The 19,789-nt window shown below is 39.0% G+C and overlaps 1 protein-coding gene across 3 annotated transcripts; it reads right to left on the reverse strand.

The window, feature by feature from the left end:
• Positions 1-246: 246 nt before the first annotated feature.
• Positions 247-18,353, reverse strand: LOC144218864 (glycine N-phenylacetyltransferase-like). Of its 3 annotated transcripts, none has more exons than XM_077748838.1 (6): positions 18,332-18,353; positions 11,775-11,864; positions 7,646-7,753; positions 4,205-4,331; positions 3,197-3,368; positions 247-746 (listed from the first exon to the last, which is right to left on the reverse strand). In XM_077748838.1, the coding sequence occupies exons 2-6, from the start codon at positions 11,853-11,855 to the stop codon at positions 344-346; spliced, it is 891 nt and encodes a 296-aa protein (XP_077604964.1). In that variant the 5' UTR covers positions 11,856-11,864; positions 18,332-18,353; the 3' UTR covers positions 247-343. The 3 variants fall into 3 exon arrangements, with proteins under 3 accessions (XP_077604964.1, XP_077604963.1, XP_077604965.1); XM_077748837.1 differs by lacking the exon at positions 18,332-18,353 and adding an exon at positions 13,330-13,337; XM_077748839.1 differs by lacking the exon at positions 18,332-18,353 and adding an exon at positions 8,000-8,162 and having other exon boundaries at positions 11,775-11,830.
• Positions 18,354-19,789: the final 1,436 nt, after the last annotated feature.

Consider the following 19,789-nt stretch of genomic DNA (forward strand, 5'->3'; position numbering starts at 1 on the left):
AAGATATGCTCATTGACAATAAACCATTTGTAAGACAGGAGAAACATTAGGGCAGCATGCAAATGAATAAAGTGTGTCACTGATATCCAGTACTGTAGGAAACTAAACAAGAGCAGGGTCCACTACAGGAGGGTCTGGCCATGCCAGCTCTGCTGGACCCAAAGGGGAGTCCATGGTTTGAGAGCAGGCTTGTGGTGGTTCTGTTGACCATTCACACTGTTTCCCAGACAAGACAACACACATGGCTTTAATGCTAATTAGAGCTTATTATTTCTCTCCACCCACCCGTACACTCCTCCTGCTATATCAGCCCATGCAACGCTGTCCTGTGTTCAGGACTGCTTCACAGGGGCTCACAGTGCCACTGGTTCCAGTCACAGGGCATGATGACATGTTGCAGACGGTGACTCATTTTCTGTACACTTTTGTTGGTTACGTCTGTATGGTAATAAGCAGGGTATCCAAGTTTGTCCATAGCATGGCTGTGGACACTCATGACGTGAGAGGAGAGACCCTGGGCCCGGTACTCGGGCACAGTACCCCCCATCCGTATCTCTCCTGTCTGATCTATCAGGCTCCAGGACACAGGGGTCCCCTCAGGCCCCAGCAGGCAGAAGGTCGGGAAGGTCCGGATACAGCGCTCGATGAATCTCTGGCTCCTCTCATTGCCGCCAAAATGCCAGAATTTATTCACCAAGGCAGCGTGGGTCACATCCAGGGAGGAGAGTTTAAACATCTCTTGGGTACTATTGAGAACAAGGGAAAAGAACACCCTGTAATACCACACATACTATGAAGTATTGTATTTTTTTGCCCCAAAATTGTTTTCAGACAATGCAAATTGGAGCACAGGTAAAGGTATAGATTCTGCAACCAGATGGCCTGAAATCATAATCTTTTTTATAAAATGGAGACATTAACGCAAGTGGGGAGATTAATAGCACCTCTGTCAAATAATAGAAGAGCTATTGCATGATAAGTACCTAGGACCTCTGCCACAAACAAAAAATAGAATTACACAAAAATTAAGCTTTAATTAATGCTGCGTCACTAAGCATCAGTCACTGCTCTGACTCTCCACTTAAGATAGGAGAATTAACAACATCCCTGTTCTACACATAAGAATAGGTAAGCAGAAAATAAGCTAGTGCTCTCAAAGCATATACCCGCAAGCTGCAAAGCCAGAGCTTAGCATCTTGGAATCTTTGGATGTTGGTGTAACAGGATCCTGGGCCACAGTGGGAAAGCTGAAGGCCAGAGAGAGAGAGGTAGTGGTGCGAAGTGAAGGCAAGCCACATGTTACAGAACACTGAAGTCTGAAGGCTGCTGCGGTGGTATGAAAGGGCTTCGAGAGGTGTCCTGGAAAGAGCCCACAAGGCGGAGCGAGATCTACAAGTGAGCTCCAGTTATGCCCTTCACCATCCACATGACCTGAACAAGCTATTTCATTCACTGAATCTCTCTTCTGTCAGGAAAATGGGGATAGTGTCTCCTACCTTGTTTATCTCGTGGCATGGACAAGAGAATCAAATGAGATTATAGACTTAGAGGTGTCTTTCAGGTGCTAGGTACAATACAGTATGAATACAGCTTTTCCAGGCATATTAACCCACAGAGGGCCATAGGATTGGACATCTTCAAATCAAATACCTATATCAGTTTTAATTCTATTCAGGCATCAGTGCAGGGATTTTTTTAAATTTTTTTTTAAATTTACTTCTGAGAGAGAGAGCGAGAGAGAGAGAGAGGGGCAGCGTGAGCAGGGGAGGGTCAGAGAGAGAGGGAGACACAGAATCGGGAGCAGGCACCAGGCTCTGAGCTGTCAGCACAGAACCTGACACAGGGCTCGAACCCATGAACCATGAGATCATGACCTGAGCCGAAGTCGGATGCTTAACCAACTGAGCCACCCAGGTGCCCCAGTTTTTTGTTTTGGTTTTTTTTTTACGCGAATGTTCTTGGTACCTTTATTTGTAGCAGCTCCAAACTGGAAACTCAAATGTCTATTAACTAGTGAACAGAGAAACAAACTATTGTCTATTTATATGATGGATTACTACTCAGTAATGAGCTATGGATTCATGCAACAACATGGATGAATCTCAAAATAATCATGCTAAGTGAAACAAGCCAGAAACAATAAAGAGTATATTTTTTGTGATTCCACTTACATAAAATTCTAGGAAATGCAATCTGTAGTGACACAAACGAGTTAAAGTTTACCTGCGGGTGGGAGAGGAGGTTGAGGGGAGGGAAAGAGGGATTATAAAAGAAACAAGGAGACTTTGGGGGTAGGATATATTCATTACCTTGACTGTAGTTGTTTCATGATTGTACTCTGGTCAAATCTTATTATTCACTTTAAATATGTGCAATTTATTATTTGTCAATTATACCTTGTATGATGCTGTAAAAAAATATTCCTTGGCTCCACTCCAGGCCTACTGAATCTGAACCTATGGAAGTAGGACCCAGCAATATGTTTAAATTCTCCTTATTGGAAAACCTTTGCTCTGAGAAGTACACTCATTGAATGCATATTTATGAAGCAGTGTTTTCTGTTCTGGCTACTGAAAACTTGGTGAACAACATAAATAGTGTCCCTGCTCTTGTGGAGTTTGAAATTTTGCAGGAGAGAATCAAACAGCAAACAGGTCAATAAAATACCAGGAAGCTGATTTTGGATAATGATACGTTCACTGAGGGAAATAAAAATTGGGTTTTGTGATGAAGGATTACGGGAAGGGGTGGTTTTAGGTTGCTCTTAAGAGAACTCTCCAAGGAAATGACTTTTGAGAGAGTGAATGGCAAGAAAGAAGCAGATATGTAAAGATGAGAGGAAAGGACATTTTAAGCAAAGAACAAATGCAGTGGTCCAAAGGCATGTGTAAGTGTATGAGAACAAGTCTCAGAAAGAAGGCCAGAGCTGCTGGTGGGAGTGAGCAAGAGAAACAAGGTGAAGTCCAAGAGGTGGTGGATTACAGGTCTTACAGGACCCTGGGTGTCCACAATGGGTGTGTGAGCTGAGAAACACTGATGGCTTTTAAGTGGATGTATTAACATAATCCATGTCACCAAAAGGATCACCCTGGAAATGAATTATAGGGAGGCAAGAGTGAACATAGGGAGAGAAACTGGGAGGCCACTTCCATACAGAAAGATGAGAGTAATGCAGAGCATCTTTTTTCAAACTCACATGGCCTTGGGTCTGCCAGATTTAAGAGGTAAGTTCTTTGCCTCCAGCAGGGAAGGGATCAGTTTACTTGCTGTCTCAGGCATCATATACATAATTCTTTGATCTTGCTTGACCTTGACCAATTTAGCAGCTGCAAGATTCTGTATCACATTGTTCAGGCTGGACTGTGAACCTAGAGAGGAGTAAGGTGAGGTGAGAAGTGATTTCCTGTGTAGATGCTAAAGATGCTTCCCAGGGGAAGTATGCAGAATTTAAAGTCAGACAGTATTGCTTTGGGTATTGCCATTAACCATGTGACCATAGCCAAGTCACTCCTTCAGCGACTTCCTCTTATGTAAGACAGATAATATTAGAAATCCTGACTTTATCACTGTGAAATCAGTGGAACAATGGTATATAAAAATAGTAGTCAACCTTGAGTGTGCACATACTTCATGCCCAGGTATTGGTCTAATACATTTAATTCTTCCATTGACCCTATGTTTTGGGTACTTCTACTATACTATCCTCACTTTTTACATGTTAAGAAACTGAAAAATAAGTTATATCACTTGCTCAAATTACGAAGCCAGTAACAGGCAGAGCAAGGATGCCATTCTAGAGAATCTGATTCTGGAAGGCATGCTCATAACCATGGTTGTCCTTGTCATCGGGAGGTGCTCTGTGCCACAAGAAGCTGTCATTCTTCTTCTAAGAATGGATGGCCAGATGGGGAGCTTTACTCTCACACCTTATCACAGTAAAGGATCCCGAATATGTCACCAAAATGTATCATGAATCCTCAGCTAACAAGAAATTCTATTGTCCACAGTTCCTTCTATCAACTCCATAGTCTGCAGTGTTGGAATCCTAGCAACTGATGCAAGGAACGAATATCAAACTGAGTGTCTGGGGTTTGGCAGAGAAAGTAAAGGCCGTAAGTAAAAATGCTTAGGATGAAAAGTGACCCTGCAGGTGTAGACATGAACAGTCACAGAAGCCAGCACATACCCCAGATCCCTTACTTACTTTGGATCAGAAAATGTTGCTTCCAATTGATGACATCTGATGCGCCAAGGAACTCTTGACAGTTTGTGGGATTCTTATAATAGATTTGGTAGGTGTTGGTGTAGTAATCAAAATCATCTGTCATTTCCTGTATGGAATGTGGAATAAATCAAGTTGATCTATACCCAGTGTGATAGGAACACTTGGCTTTAGTTCATTATACTGTGCTGTTTTATAAACTTATAGGAGTGCCTGGCTGGCTCAGTAGGTTAAGCATCTGACTTAGGCTCAGGTCATGATCTCACAGTTTGTGAGTTTGAGCCCAGCATTGGGCTCTGTGTTGACAGCTCAGAGCCTGGAGCCTGCTTCGGAGTCTGTGTCTCCTTCTCTCTCTGTCCCTCCCCTGCATGTGCTGTCTCTTTCTGTCTCTCAAAAATAAATAAATGTAAAAAATAATTATAAACTTATAATTTGTGATATTTTTCTTGATGTATTGTCATTATTACTGAATCATTTATATCATATAAGCAAATCAAGGATTTAATCAATTACTCTATGATTAAGAAAAACATACTGAACTAGATACATGTATGTTGCATTACAATTTCAAATCAATCAAATGTGCACAGATTTAAAAAGCCTTCTTCTATAATTCTGTAATCCTTAGGAGAAAGAAAGTATTATTGTCAAAGGCAAGGTTCTGTTGTAAGAGTAAATCTTATTCTGTTTAAAAGAGTCTCAAAAAAAATAAAGAATCTCAGAAAAATTGGATTGTAAACAAAACAATGTTGAAATTGACACAAGTAACCTTATATATGATATAGTTACACAAAATAAAGATACATGGTGTCTTTATTTTCGTTAAATTTTTTAATTCAAAGTATAATTAATATAAAGCATTATATTAGTTTCAGGTGTACAATATATTGATTCAACAATTCTATACATTTCCCAGTGCTCATCATGGTAAGCATACTCTTATTCCCCTTCACCTCTTTCACCCGTACCCCCACCCACCTCCCTTCTGACTACCATCTGTTATCCTCTGTATTTCAGAGTCTGCTTTTTGATTTCCCCTTTTTTCTTTGTTGGTTCATCTGTTTTGTTTCTTAAATCCCACATATGAGTGAAATTTTATGGTATTTGTCTTTCTCTGACTTATTTCATTTAGCATTATACCCTCTAAGCCCATCCATGCTGTTGTAAATTACAAGATTTCATTCTTTTTGATGGCTGAATAATATTCCATTACATATGTATATATATATATATATGTATGTATACCACATCTTTATTCATTCATCTATTGATGGACACTTGGATTGCTTCCATATCTTGGTTATTGTAAATAATCCTGCAATAAACATAGGGATGCATATATCCCTTTTTAAATTTATGTTTTCATTTTCTTTGGGTAAATACCCAATAGTGGAATTATTGGATCATATGTTAATTTTATTTTTAACTTTTTGAAGAACCTCTATACTGTTTTCCATAGAGGCTGCACTAATACATACTCCCACCAACAGTGTATGAAGGTTCCTTTTGTTCCACATCCACTCCAACACTTGCTTCTTGTGTTTTTTATTTTAACCATTCTGATAGGCATACAGTGATATCTTATTGTGATTTTAATTTGCATTTCCCTGATGATTAGTGATATTGGGCATCTTTTCATTTGTTGTTGGCCATTTATATGTCTTTTTTGGATAAATGTCTATTCAGATCCTCTGCTAATTTTTTTAGTGTTTATTCATTTTTGAGAGACAGAGCACAAGTTGGGGAGGGGCAGAGAGAGAGGGAGACACAGAATCTGAAGCAGCCTCCAGTCTCTGAGCTGTCAACACAGAGCCTGATGTGAGGCTTGAACTCATGAACTGTTGAGATCATGACCTGAGCCGAAGTTGGATGCTTAACCGACTGAGCCACCCAGGTACCCCTCCTTTGCCAATTTTTTAACTGAGTTATTTGTTTTTGTAGTGTTGAGTATAAGTTCTTTATATATTTTGGATATTAACCCCTTACTGGACACATGATGTCTTTAATATGTAAACTACACTCTCAACAAGAGCCAAAACATGGAAAGAGCCTAAGTGTCCATCAACAGATGAATGGATCAAGAAGATGTGGTTTATCTATACCATGGAATACTACATGGCAATGAGAAAGAATGAAATCTGGCCTTGGGTAGCAACATGGATGGAGCTTGAGGGTGTTATGCTGAGCGAAATAAGTCAGTTAGAAAAGGACAGATATCATATGTTTGCACGTATAGGAAGATTAGGAGGAACTTAACGGAGGACCATGGGGGAGAAGGGAGGAAATGGTGGGGGAAAGGGAGAGAGGCAAACCATGAGAGACTCTTGAATGTTGACAAAAACTGAGGACTGATGGATGTGAGGGGGAGGGGCGATGGGCACGGAGGGGGGCACTTGTGGGGATGAGCACTGGGTGTTATATGGAAACCAACTTGACAATAAACTATTTGTAATAAATAAATAAATGAATGAATGAATAAAAATAAATAAAATGTAAGCTACAATGCACTATTATTTAAAAAATAATTTGCATTCCTCAAAAAATTGAAATTTGAGCACAAAATTTGTTCAAAAAGATCTTCTCAAAGTTAACAAATGAAAGATTATGTTATTTGAAGATGAAAGAAGGAGTCAAAACAACTACCCAATAAGGGGGTAGAGTAGCTAGAAAGTGTTGCACAAAAAGCCACTCATAACTTCATTTCTTAGTTCAATAATTTATGTAAATGTCTTCATTTTTGTATTCTGTTTAGTTCAGTATTTTTAAATGGCACTATACATTTAAATTTTATTTGAAAATTTTTATGTTAAAATGACATTTTATGGTTACATATTTTGCATGCATAAATTTTTACTTTATCTTTTCCCATATGCTTATAACATATTTGTATTTGAAATGTATTAACCACTTAGTTTGAGTGATGCTTAAAAGTTGGCAATGAAAATATATTCTCATATACAAACATTTCAATTTGTTCTTTACATTTCCTTAAAATTCTTCTTGTTTATATTTACTAGTTTCTAGATATTATTTTTCTGCTTAGAATGCTCTAGTATTCTTGTCAGCCTGCCAAAAACCTATTTATCTTCAAAATCCAGTTTTGGTGAAATGTCTACTAGGCAGGTGTCTGATCCTCTCCTTGCATACCCTGACATTGGTGGTTTTAATCATCTCTTGGTTAGTGCTGCTGGTATCTTGTATGTTGTATGTTCTTGTATGTTTTTATACATTTTTACTCCATGTTGTAATTTGTTTGCTTATCTATCTTTTCCTCCAAGCCGTGAGCTTCTTGGGAACGAGGACTTGTTCACCATCATGCAACTCATTTCTATATCCCCTGGGTCTACCACATTGCCAGGTGCATGGTAGGCACATAACAAATAAGAACACGAAAGCATATTCATTCCACATCTGGCACCATACCTGCTCCTGAGGGCAGATCACCACTGTTGTAAAATCAGGCCACTTGTCCACCACGGCCTTTAACTTGAATGGGTTTCCCTGGTTCATATGGAAGACAGTAGCATAAACCTGTAGCAACCCAGAAACTCAGGGGGTCAGCTTATTAAGAAGGGCTAGTGAAGTGTCTTGTTTGATCAGGACAAAGATTATTTCTGCAAAATCAAGGTGATAAGTGATAAGGCATATGGTTCAAACCACCTTCAGATTCCACTTCATTACTCCAAATAGAAATAGGTTTGGGGATCAAAACATGAGAATATTATATGAATGTAGTTAAATATCCAGATAAATAAATAAATTAAAAATCAGGGGTACCTGGTTGGCTCGTCGGTTGAATGTCTGACTCTTGACTTGGGCTTAATTATGATCCCAGGGTCGTGAGATCAAGCCCAGCAGCAGGCTCAGCTTAAGTTTCGCGCTCTCTCTCTCTCTCTCTCTTTCTCTCTCTGCCCCTCTCCCCAACTCATGCTCTCTCTCTCTAAAATCAAAAACAAACAAACAAACAAACCATCCACTATCACATTGTAGAATTGAGTGATATATCTTTCCATTTTATTTCACTTATTTACAAATACACATAAAATTTTTTAGTGTTTATTTATTTTTGAGAGAGAGAGAGACAGAAGAAAACAAGGGAGGGGCAGAGAGAGATGGAGACACAGAATCTAAAGCAGTCTCTAGGCTCCTAGCTGTCAGCAGAGCCTGTCGTGGGGCTCAAACCCACAGACTGCAGGACTGTGATCTGAGCCAAAGCTGGATACTCAACAGGAGTCCCATACACATAACATTTTTAAGCAATGAAATTACGTAACATATATTAGTTTAACATGTACCCCTCCCCCCCCACTATACTATGGGCATATTTCCATATCAATAAACACAAATCTACATAATTATTTTTAACGGCTGCATAATATCCATCATATGAAAGAACTCTAATTCAATTTTCCTATCTCTTATTGCTGGCCATTTCAGCTTTTTCTGATTTTTTCATTTAACAGTTTATTCTTCAAGGAACTTTTTTTTTGTATAAGTCCTTGCAAATATGTTTATTATTAGAAATATTAGCAGGAAGATTTCTGGGTCAAAGGTCAACTGCTGTTTAAAGATTTTTTTTTCCCTTACACATATCTCCAAGGTCCTTTCCAGAAAGGTTAAGTGAGTTTTGACCTATTTAATAAGTAGAGACAGAACAGTGTTAAAAGCCTGAGTTTTGCTGACCAAAGTCTGTGACATTCAGCAATCTGTTTAATCTTTTCCACAAGCATTTATTCAAACACCAGTGCCATCAAGGACATTGTAGAGGTTGACAAAGAGAAATTCTCCAAACTGGAAGGGTCCCTGTGGTTGTGAGAAAAGGAAAACCAGCAGTGCATACCAGGGTGAAGCAGTTGGAAACATGATGCTTCAGCAGATTGTATGGAAAATTGCTAAAGACCAAGGACCAAAGAAATGATGAGTATTTCCACGACAAAAGGACCACACCTCATCCTGCACTTCCCTACCCCTGCCATGAAAGGTTTATCTCAATCTGAGGAGAAAGAGGAGGAGGCAGTTTTGACTCTACTGAGTTTTAATAAAATCTTTACATTTCCACCATTGGTGGGGACACAACAGAGAAATGCAGTTGTAGGACAAATAGGTGACATTTTTTAAACATTGGAGTTTGGGACCAGTGCCATTTATATACACTAGATTAAAAATAAGTGGAATCACTCCTCTTTTCTGTGCCCATGGTAGCATCATAAAGCCAGAACATAGTGGTCCAGGCAACACTACAAATGGAATGCACTGGAGTTGACATGTGTGATAAACCTATTTGGTACCCATTAAATGAGATAGATGGGCAGTCCTTCAGGCCATGGCAAATCTTTCTCTCACCTGAAACTCTAGTGAGCACTGAGTGAAAATGAGTCTTGGGTTGTACCTTTGTAGCATGAATCATCCATACAAATACTCTAGATTTGTACTTATGGGGAAAACTGCATAATCAGAGTCAACAGAGTGGAGAGCAGAAGAACCATCTGCTTATTAAAGTCGAGGATCTAATATTGAGGGTTACGTCACCTCACTATACTGTTGGGCTAAGGGTAGTGCCAAGAGCTTTCTCAAGAGTTATGATCTACTTAATGTAAGAAGAACAATTCCAACCCCAGAGATCTGCCTTATAGAGAATGGAAGAAGAAAAAAACTTAACCCAGAAATCTCCTCACAGCAGTCTCTCAAGATAAAATATCTCACTCCACAGAGCATCTGATTGACTTACTGCCTCCCCCTCCTAAAAAGTAAATAAATAAAAGCTCATTATCTGTAGGATGCATTATTTCATTGTATAGTATTGCCAGTTAAGGCAGCTAAGTGTTAATAGAGACAAATGTTAGGGGATACCTGCCAAAATAAGTGATTTTAGTCTTAGCATAGTTGATCTGCAGTCACTATTTCTGATAATAAATAAAGGGCAGAGCAGGTGTGTACATAATATCCATATCTAGTAAAGGAAAGTCTGATTATGTTCTTTTCCCCAAATGCACAGTCATCCTGGTTAAAAGCAGTGGGTTCCTTTGGAGAAAACTGGTAAGAAGATAGCATACATTTTTGACAGTGTAGCGAGTCTTTCTTCAAGGGCATATATCCTTCCCTTCATTGAAAGGGTTCTGAGTCTGTAAAGTGGCTCAAATATGGTAATTGAGCCTTCATAACTGTTTTTATGATTCATGTTAGAATTTGGAATTGATGTAAAGCACTTGGTGTAGCTGCTAATAGTACTCAAGAAGTGTTGGCTATTAAGTTTGTCATATCATTTTATTTAATCCTCTCAACAAGTTCCTGAGGTAATGGTAACCCAGTCAAACATTGGAGAATGCCTACCAAAAGTATTTACTTTATGGTTCTACTCATTTTATATGCAAGAACACTGAGACTCAGAGATGGTTAACTTTTGCAATATTACCCCAGAAACTGAATTTGTATGGTCAAAGCAGACCCCGCCTCCTCCATAGTTGCCCTGCTTTACCTCAGTAGGAAGGATCATGGACTCAAGAAGGCACTAAACACCTGCAGCATAGTCTAGATACTTTCAGGTTTTTTTGAAGTTTAATGCCATATTACACTTAATATGGGAGGACATACTTGGTATGATTTCAATTTTTTAAAGTCTTAAAACTATGATCCGTGTTTGTACATGTTTCATGTGCACTTGAAAAGAATGTGTATTCCACTATTGTTGAGGGACATGTTCTGTAAATATCAATTAAATTGGTTCATAGTATTTTCCAGACCTTCTGTATAGGTTATAGACTTTCTGCCTATTCTATAAATTACTCAAAGAAGACTGTCAAAGTCTTTAATTGTACCTATGGGTTTACCTATTTATTCTTTCAGTTCTATCAGTTTTTGTCTTGTGTCATTTGAACCTCTGTTGTTAGGTATATACATTTTCATGTCTTCTTGGTGAATTGATATCTTTATCATAATGCAATGACACCTTTATCCCCAGTAAAATTCTAGTCCCTTTGCAACATATATTATTGCCCCTCCAAAAGACTCTACCTCTTTATGTAGATCTCTGATCTATTTCTAAAACAAAATTTCTGTCTCATCCCAAATTAAACATAATCATTTGAGTTTTGACAAAATAGAAATTGATCTATTAATTTCAAAGAAGAGTCATAATGGTTAACTTTTATCAGGCACTTGATTATTTAGAAAGAATAAGTTAAACATTAATGTGTTTACCCAATCATGCAATTCTGGGAAACCTTCCAGTGTTATATAATGGCACACGGAATGGTACAAAGGGATGTTTTTGGTTCATCCTACAGCAAAGATCATAGTGGATTTAAATCATAGAATTGCCTCTCACTAGTGGTGTAATCTTGGTCAAGTCCTATAGCTGAGCTTGCATTTCCTCTCTGGTTACATGGGTATAACAGACTTGCCTTGCAATGAGGTGATGAAAACTAAATGAGATGCAAGATGAGTGAGTGCCTGGCACAGAGTATGTGCTCAAAGAACGCTGGTTCTCCTTCCTACCTCTTTCATAGGCAATTGCTAGTCATTTTTTTTTTCTCCCTATGTGTTCTACTCTCACCTTTAAGGACTCCGGGAGGCTCTTCCTCAAGGATTTCTCTAGCATCTGCAGCATTTGTGGGCCTTGTAAGTGAAACATCATGGCCTTAACCTAAAGAGAGGATCAAGAAATATCAAGGAATGAGAAGTGATAGCAGACATACAAAGACATAAAACAGACACAAAAGGCAGTTCTAGCTAATGGTCAGGCCTTCATTTCTGTGTTTTATTAGTGCCCCATTCACTGAACTCCTCACTGACTCCTAGGAAGAATAAGAGACTGACAGAAAGCACAGATCCCTCTTTCTGAAATTATTCTTCAATATTTTCTAAACTTAAAAAAATCTTTATGCAATTTTTATTTTAATTTTTATATTACCCAGAATACCAATAGTTAAGGATGCACTAAGATTACCGTATATATTATCTAAACATGCATGAGCATCTTTGAGGTTAAGTTTCCATCCATGACACAACTGAGTTTGCCACGGAGAAGCTGTATGATGTTAGGCAAGTGACTCAACTCCTCTGTGCCTTTATTTCCTCATCTATAAAATGGCAATGACCATAGTGCATTTCCCATGTGCACTATGGGAAATGGTTGTGGTTGTCGTTGTGACAGTTATATAAGTCAGTACAGGTAAGCTACTCAGACCAGTGCATTTCAACAAGTGCTTTTATTCCTCTTTAGTAAATATGTGGAAGTGCACTTGCATGGTCATATAGTAAGCATGTGTTTAACTTTATAAAGTGCTGCCAACATTATTCCAAAGTGGATGAACTATTTTATATTCCCTTAGCAGGGTATGAGTTCCAGTTGCTCCTCATTCTCTCCAGCACTTCTCTAGATGATTTTATTTTTTTTTTAATGTTTTATTTATTTCTAGGAGAGAGAGAGACAGCGTCAGCAGGGGAGGGTCAGAGAGAGAGGGAGACACAGACTCTGAAACAGGCTCCAGGCTCTGAGCTGTCAGCACAGAGCCTGACGCGGGGCTCGAACCCACGAACCGTGAGATCATGACCTAAACGAAAGTCAGACGCTTAACCGACTAAGCCACCCAGGCGCCCCTCTAGATGATTTTCTTATGCATCCACATTCAGAAATCATTGATATAATAGGTAACATATAAGTTCTCAACAATATCCTTCAGAGGTCAGAGAGAGGAAGATAATGTCAGAGTAGGAGGACTCTAGGCTTGTTTCATCCCATAAACACAACTAGATAAGCATTCAAGCATCTTAAAGACCTGAAGACTAGCAGAACAAACTCTACAACTAAAGGAGAAAAGAGGCCACCTCAAGGAAAGTAGGAAGTGCAGAGACATGGTTTGGGGGAGAAATGAATAGCGAATGCAGTAGAAGAGAGAGAGCCATGGTTATGGAGAAAGGCAAGAGAGAGGAACACACAGGGGAATGCACAAGGGGAACATTTTCCCAAAGCCATTGGCTTGCAAAACGAGAGGGGCTGATTTTCGTGAGTTCTTAAAGCTTTCGTGAGGGCTTAAAGCTTGGAGTTTTAAAGATCATCAGGCTTGGCAGACACCATTTCCCTCCCTCATGAATAAACACAGACCTACCTGCAGGAAGAAGCTCAGCTCAGACAGTAGCTGACCTAACCTGCCTAATATTCCTAACCTGCCTAACACCAAGCTCCTCCCCCCCTGTGCTGTCACAGGACTGCCTTTTTCAGTCAAGCTTGTCTCATCCCAGGGGTGACAGTCCTCTCCCCAAAAAGACCAGCACAAACCCCTGCCCACACCATGTCTCCCAGCCAGAGAGTCCTGCAGCATCTCTGCAAGTGGGCCAGAGCACACCTAGTTAAAACTTACAACAATTAAGCCAGGGACCAAACACTGCTCAAGCAGGCAAGGAGAGCATCTGAAGATGACTGGTCATAAGACTAGAGCAGCCACAATACAACAGCAGAGCACACTCAGCACACACCAGAGACATGCCCTGAAGTGCCAGGCCTTGGACACTACATGACCTCTTCTTTATAAGGCCATTACTTTCGGGAGCAGGAGACATTGCTGGCTTTTCTAACACACAGAAGAACACAGAGACTTAGACAAAATGCCAAGATGGAGGAATTTATCCCAAATGAAAGAACAAGATAAGGCCACATCCAGGAATCTCAGTGAGGCAGATATAAGTAACATGGTGATGGAGAATTTAAGGCAACAGTTGTAAAGATACTCATTGGGCTTGTGAAAAGAATAGAAGACATCAGGGAGACTCTTACTGCAAAGATAAAAGAGTTTAAAAAAGAATCAATTAGAGGTGAAGAATACAATAAATGAGATTGGAAGCAGGCTTAATGCAATGAACAGCAGGCAGGAAGAAGCAGAGGAATGAATTCGTGACATAGAAGACACAATAATGGAAAATAATGAAATTGAACAACAGAGAGAAAGAAGAATTATGGAACACGAGAGTAGACTGAGGGAATTCAGCAACTCCATCAAATGTAACAACATTGGTATTATAGGAATCGAAGAAGAAGGAGAAGAGGAGGAGGAAGTGGAGGAGAAAGAAGAGGAAGAAAGGAGACTAAACCAAGATGCTACTAAGCAATGAATGGGATAGGGAAGTCAAAGAAGAAATTTAAAAATAATGGAAATAATATAAATGAAACATGATGGTCCAAAACCTTTGGGATGCACCAAAAGCGGTCCTAAGAGGAAAGTATATAGCAATACAGGCTTACCTCAGGAAGCAACAAAAATCTTAAATGCACAACCTAACCTTACACTTAGGGAGCTATAAAAAGAACAACAAATGAAGCCTAAAGCTAGCAGAAGGAGGGAAATAATAAAGATTAGACCAGAAATGATACAGAAACTAAAAAACAATAGAACATATCAATGAAACGGAGCAGGTTCTTTTTGAACATCAATAAAATTGACAGACCTCTAGCCAGACTTATCGAAAAGAAAAAAATCGAAATAATATAAAACCACAAATGGGAGAAAAGAAATAACAACCAAAAGCACAGAAATACAATCGTAAGAGATTATGAAAAACGATATGTCAACAAATTTGACAACCTGGAAGAAATGGATAAATCTCTACCAATATATAAATTACCAAAACAAACAGGAGGGAACAGAAAACTTGAACAAACTAATAACCATGAAACAAATTGATTCAGCAGTCAATACACTCCCAACAAACAAAAGTCCAGGGCCAGATGGCTTCGCAGCTAAATTCTACCAAATGTTTGTTTGTTTGTTTGTTTGTTTGTTTGTTTGTTTGTTTGTTTATAGAGCATGAGTGGCACAGGGGCAGAGGGAGAAGGAGAGAGAGAATCCCAAGCAGGCTCCACACCCAGCAGGGACCCCCCCATGCAGGGCTTGATCTCAGGACAGTGAGATCAATGACATGAGCCAAAATCGAGAGTCAAATGCTTAACTGACTGAGCCACCCTGGTGCCCCTAGCAAAAATTTACTTTAAAGAAATATTTTTATGTTTATATATTTTGGAGAGAAAGAGAGACAGAATGTGAGTGGGGGAGGGGCAGAGAGAGAGAGGGAGACACAGAATCCAAAGCAGGCTCCAGGCTCTGAGCTGTCAGCACAGAGTCCAATGCAGGGCTCAAACTCATGAACTGTGAGATCGTGACCTGAGCTGAATCAGATACTCAACTGACTGAGCCACCCAGGTGCCCCTTAAAGAAGAGTTAATATCTATTTTTCTCAAACTATTCCAAAAAATAGAAAAGGAAGAAAATCTTCCAAATTTATTCTATGAGGTCAACATTACTATGATACCAAAAACAGATAATGACTGCAGTAAATAAAAGAACTACAGGCCAATATCTCTGATTGAACATGGAACCAGAAATTCTCAGTAAAATACTAGCAAACTGAATCCAACAACACATTAAAAAAATCATTCACCACAATCAAGTGGGATTTATTCCTGAGCTGCAGGGGTGGTTCAATATTCACAAATCAATCAACATGATACAGCACATTAATAAAAGAAAGGATAAGAACCATATCATCCTCCCAATAGATGCAGAAAGAGCATTTAACAAAGTACAGCACCCATTCATGATAAAAACCCTCAACAAAGTAAGTTAGAGAGAGCATTACCTCAACACAGTAAAGGCCATACATGAAAAACCCATAGCTAGTGTAATCATCAATGGGGAAAAAACAGAGCATTACTTTATATCCAGGAACAAGACAGGGATGTCCACTCTCATCATTGTTATTTAACATAGTACTGGAACTCCTAGCCACAGCAATCAAATGACAAAAAGAAATAAAGGCATCCAAATCAGCAAGGAAGATGAAGACTTTCTTCATCTTTGCAGATGACACGATACTCTATGTAGAAAATCCGAGACTCCACCAAAAACTGATGGAACTAATACATGAAGTCAGTAAAGTTGAAGCATATGAAATTAATGTACAGAAATCTGTTGCATGTCTATACACCAATAATTAAACAGTAGAAAGAGAAATGAAAGAATCCCATTTACAGTTGCACCAAAAACAATAAGATATCTAGGGATAACCAAAGAGGTGAAAGACCTGTACTCTGAAAACTATAAAACATTGAGGAAAGAAACTGCAGATGACACAAAGAAATGGAAAAACATTTCAACTCATGGATTGGAAGAACAAACATTGTTAAAATGTTTATAGTACCTAAGGCAGTCTACACACTTCATGCAATCCCTATCAAAATACCATCTGCATTTTTTACAGATCTAGAACAAACAATTGTAAAATTTGTATGGAACCACAAAAGACCCTGACTATCCGATGCAAAGGTGGAGGCATCAGAATTCTGGACTTCAGGTTATATTACAAAGTTGTAGTGATAAAAACAGTATGGTCCTAGAATAAAAATAGACACATAGATCAATAAGCAGAATAGAAAACACAGAAGTGAACCCACAACTAGGTAGTCAACACATCTTCAATAAAGCAGGAAAGAAAATCCGATGGGAAAAAGACAGTCTCTCCAACAAACGAGTGTTGGGAAAACTGGACAGCAAAATGCAGAATAATGAGACTAGACCATTTTCATACACTATACACACACAAAAAAATTCCAAAGGGATGAAAGACTTAAATGTGAGACTTGAACCCATAAAAATCTAAGAGGAGAACACAGGCAGTAACAACTTTGATATCAGCCATGGGACCTCATCAACATAAAAAGCTTCTTCACAGAAGGAAACCATCAACAAAACTTAAAGGCAGCTTATGGAATAGGAAAAGATATTTAATGTTTATTTATTTTTGAGAGAGAGAGACAGAGCACGAGTTAGGGAGAGGCAGAGAGAGGGAGACACAGAATCTGAAGCATGCTCCAGGCTCTGAGCTGTCAGAGCTTGACACAGGACTCAAACTCACGCTCTGAGATCGTGACCTGAGCCGAAGTCGGACGCTTAACCAACTGAGCCACCTACGCACCCCGGGAGAAGATATTTGCAAATGACATATATCTGATATCCGATATCTATATCTGATAAAAGGTTAATATTCAAAATATATAAAGAACTTATAAAACTCAAAATCCACACAATTAACAATCCTATTAAAAATGGGCAGAAGATATGAATAGACATTCTTCCAAAGAAGACACAGAGATGGCCAACAGATACATGAAAAGATGTTCAACATCACTAATTATCAGGGAAATGCAAGTCAAAACTACAATGAGATTTCACTTCACGCCTGTCAGAATGGCTAAACTCAACAACACAAGAAACAACAGGTGCTGATGAGGATGTAGACAAAGGGGAGCCCTCTTGCACTGTTGGTAGGAATGCAAATTGGTGCAGCCACTCTGGAAAGCAGTATGGAGGTTCCTCAACAAGTTAAAAATAGAACAACCCTACAATCCAGTAATTGCACTACTAGCTATTTACCCAAAGAACACAAAAATACTAATTCAAAGTGATATATGTATCCTGATGTTTATAGCGGCATTGTCTACAGTAGCCAAATTATGGAAACAACCCAAATGTCCATTGACTGCTGAGTGGATAAAGAAGAGGTGGTATATATATATACAATGGAATATTAACCAGCCATAAAAAAGAATGAAATCTTGCCATTTGCAACGACGTAGCTGGAGCTAGAGAGTATTATGCTAGGTGAAATGTCTATCAGAGAAAGACAAATAAATTATGATTTCACTCGTGTGAAATTTAAGAAACAAAACAAATGAGCAAAGGGGGAAAGAGAGAGAGAGAGTGAAAGAGAGAGTGAGAGACAAACCAACCAAGAAACAGACTAACTATAGAGAACAAACTGGTGGTTACCAGGAGGGAGGGAGGGGGAGGGGGGTGGGTGAAATAGGTGATAAAGATTAAGGAGTGCACTTACTGTGATGAGCACTGGGTGTTGTATGAAAGTGTTGAGTCACTATTGTATAACTAAACCTAATATCACAATGTGTGTTAACTAACTGGAATTTAAATAAAACTTAAACACACACATATAATACCCTTCAAATATGTACAGCAAGAAGATTTGGAGAGCTAATTCTCAAGGCAGGCCAAAAGACTGAGATCAAAATGTATTTCAATAAATACAATTCTCTGAGGGACTTACAAAATGGAGTTTTATCGAAGCCCTTGTTATCCTGGAAAACAGCAACAGTTAAAGAAATCCCTCCACCTACTTTGTGTTCCTGGAATGGCTTACTGCAAGGAAACTTCCTTCCTCCCATCTGCTTTAACACGACTCATTGATGCCCCACTTGTTTACCTATGACAAGGCCAGACACTGACCCTCCAAATTCCCAATCTTTGCGCTATAAATGATTAGCTGAATTTTGAATCCCCACTGATAAAACAAGCCAAATGTTGGTTAAATTTCTCTTCTGCCTGTAGGCTGAGTCATCATAGAACCCCTTCTTAAAAACCTCTACCAAAAATAGGCTGAACTCAAGATAAAACATTCTCTGAGCTGTCTTGGTCCTGTCCCTTCTGCATCCCTCTTCCCCACAATGGATTTTCTCCTGCCCTGTTTACTCTTCATAAACGCTTAGGTTGACAGTTTATCCCTACTAATCCCTACTAAAGTTTAAAGAGTTGATTAAACTTTAATTAAGCTTCCCCCTTCACACAGGAGTCTGGACTCTGACCCACCCTCAGCCTGAGCCATCAGATTTTGCACGCAGAAAAACACTCCATGAACTCTGCTTACTCCTCTCTATAAAAGAATATCCCTTCTCTGCCTGACCTTTCATCTCTTTGTAGATCTTATGGCCTGAGGTTTCTCCTAGTTCAAATTAATCTATTATTCATCTATTCATTTATTCAGTCACTCATTAAATCTTGATCAAGAGTTCACTGTAGTGGCTTTGTAAATCAATCTCTCCATCTAGGCTGAACTGCCTTTCCTGGAATTTCCTTCCTTGTATATTGCTAGCTAGTTTGGGCCGCACTAGAGTTTCCTAGGGGAGATTTGTAGGGTAGAACTGAAGCACTGGGGATATAGTTGCTAATTTCATAACATGAAGCCGTGGCTGGGATGGCACGTGTTTCACTGTCCCCTGGGTTTACCTTCAGTTTCTCTGTCATCTGGGCCAGGGTGTTTAGCTCCCTAATGAAGGAATCTGTCCTTCAGGACATCCAATATACCAAGGTCAAAGTCAGCAAGAACTGATAAGAGTCCATCAGTTTTAAAAAGCTTCAGCTTTAACATGGTGGGAAATTCTTGGACAAACGTTTTGAGTTTTTCAGATGTGCTCCCTTTTCCCCAGGTTCTTGTCAGTTATCTGGATTCTTGCCAGGGAAACAGACCCTTCACTTCACTTAATGAATTCCCTTTGTGATTTGAAGGGAGACTCTTAACTAGAACACTAAGGCAGTGGTTGTATCTTTTTTTTCTTTTTTTCCCTCAGCTTCACTGAGATATAATTGACACTAACACTGTGTAAGTTTAATGTGTGCAATGTGATTATTTGATACACAGATAACTTGTGAAATGATTACCACAATACTGTTGGTTAACACCTCCATTACATCACCTAATTACTTCTCTTTTTGTTGCAAGGACATATAA

Source organism: Crocuta crocuta, unplaced genomic scaffold (assembly GCF_008692635.1).
Source record: "Crocuta crocuta isolate KB4526 unplaced genomic scaffold, BGI_CrCroc_1.0 scaffold323, whole genome shotgun sequence".
Classification (NCBI taxonomy): Eukaryota; Metazoa; Chordata; class Mammalia; order Carnivora; family Hyaenidae; genus Crocuta; species Crocuta crocuta.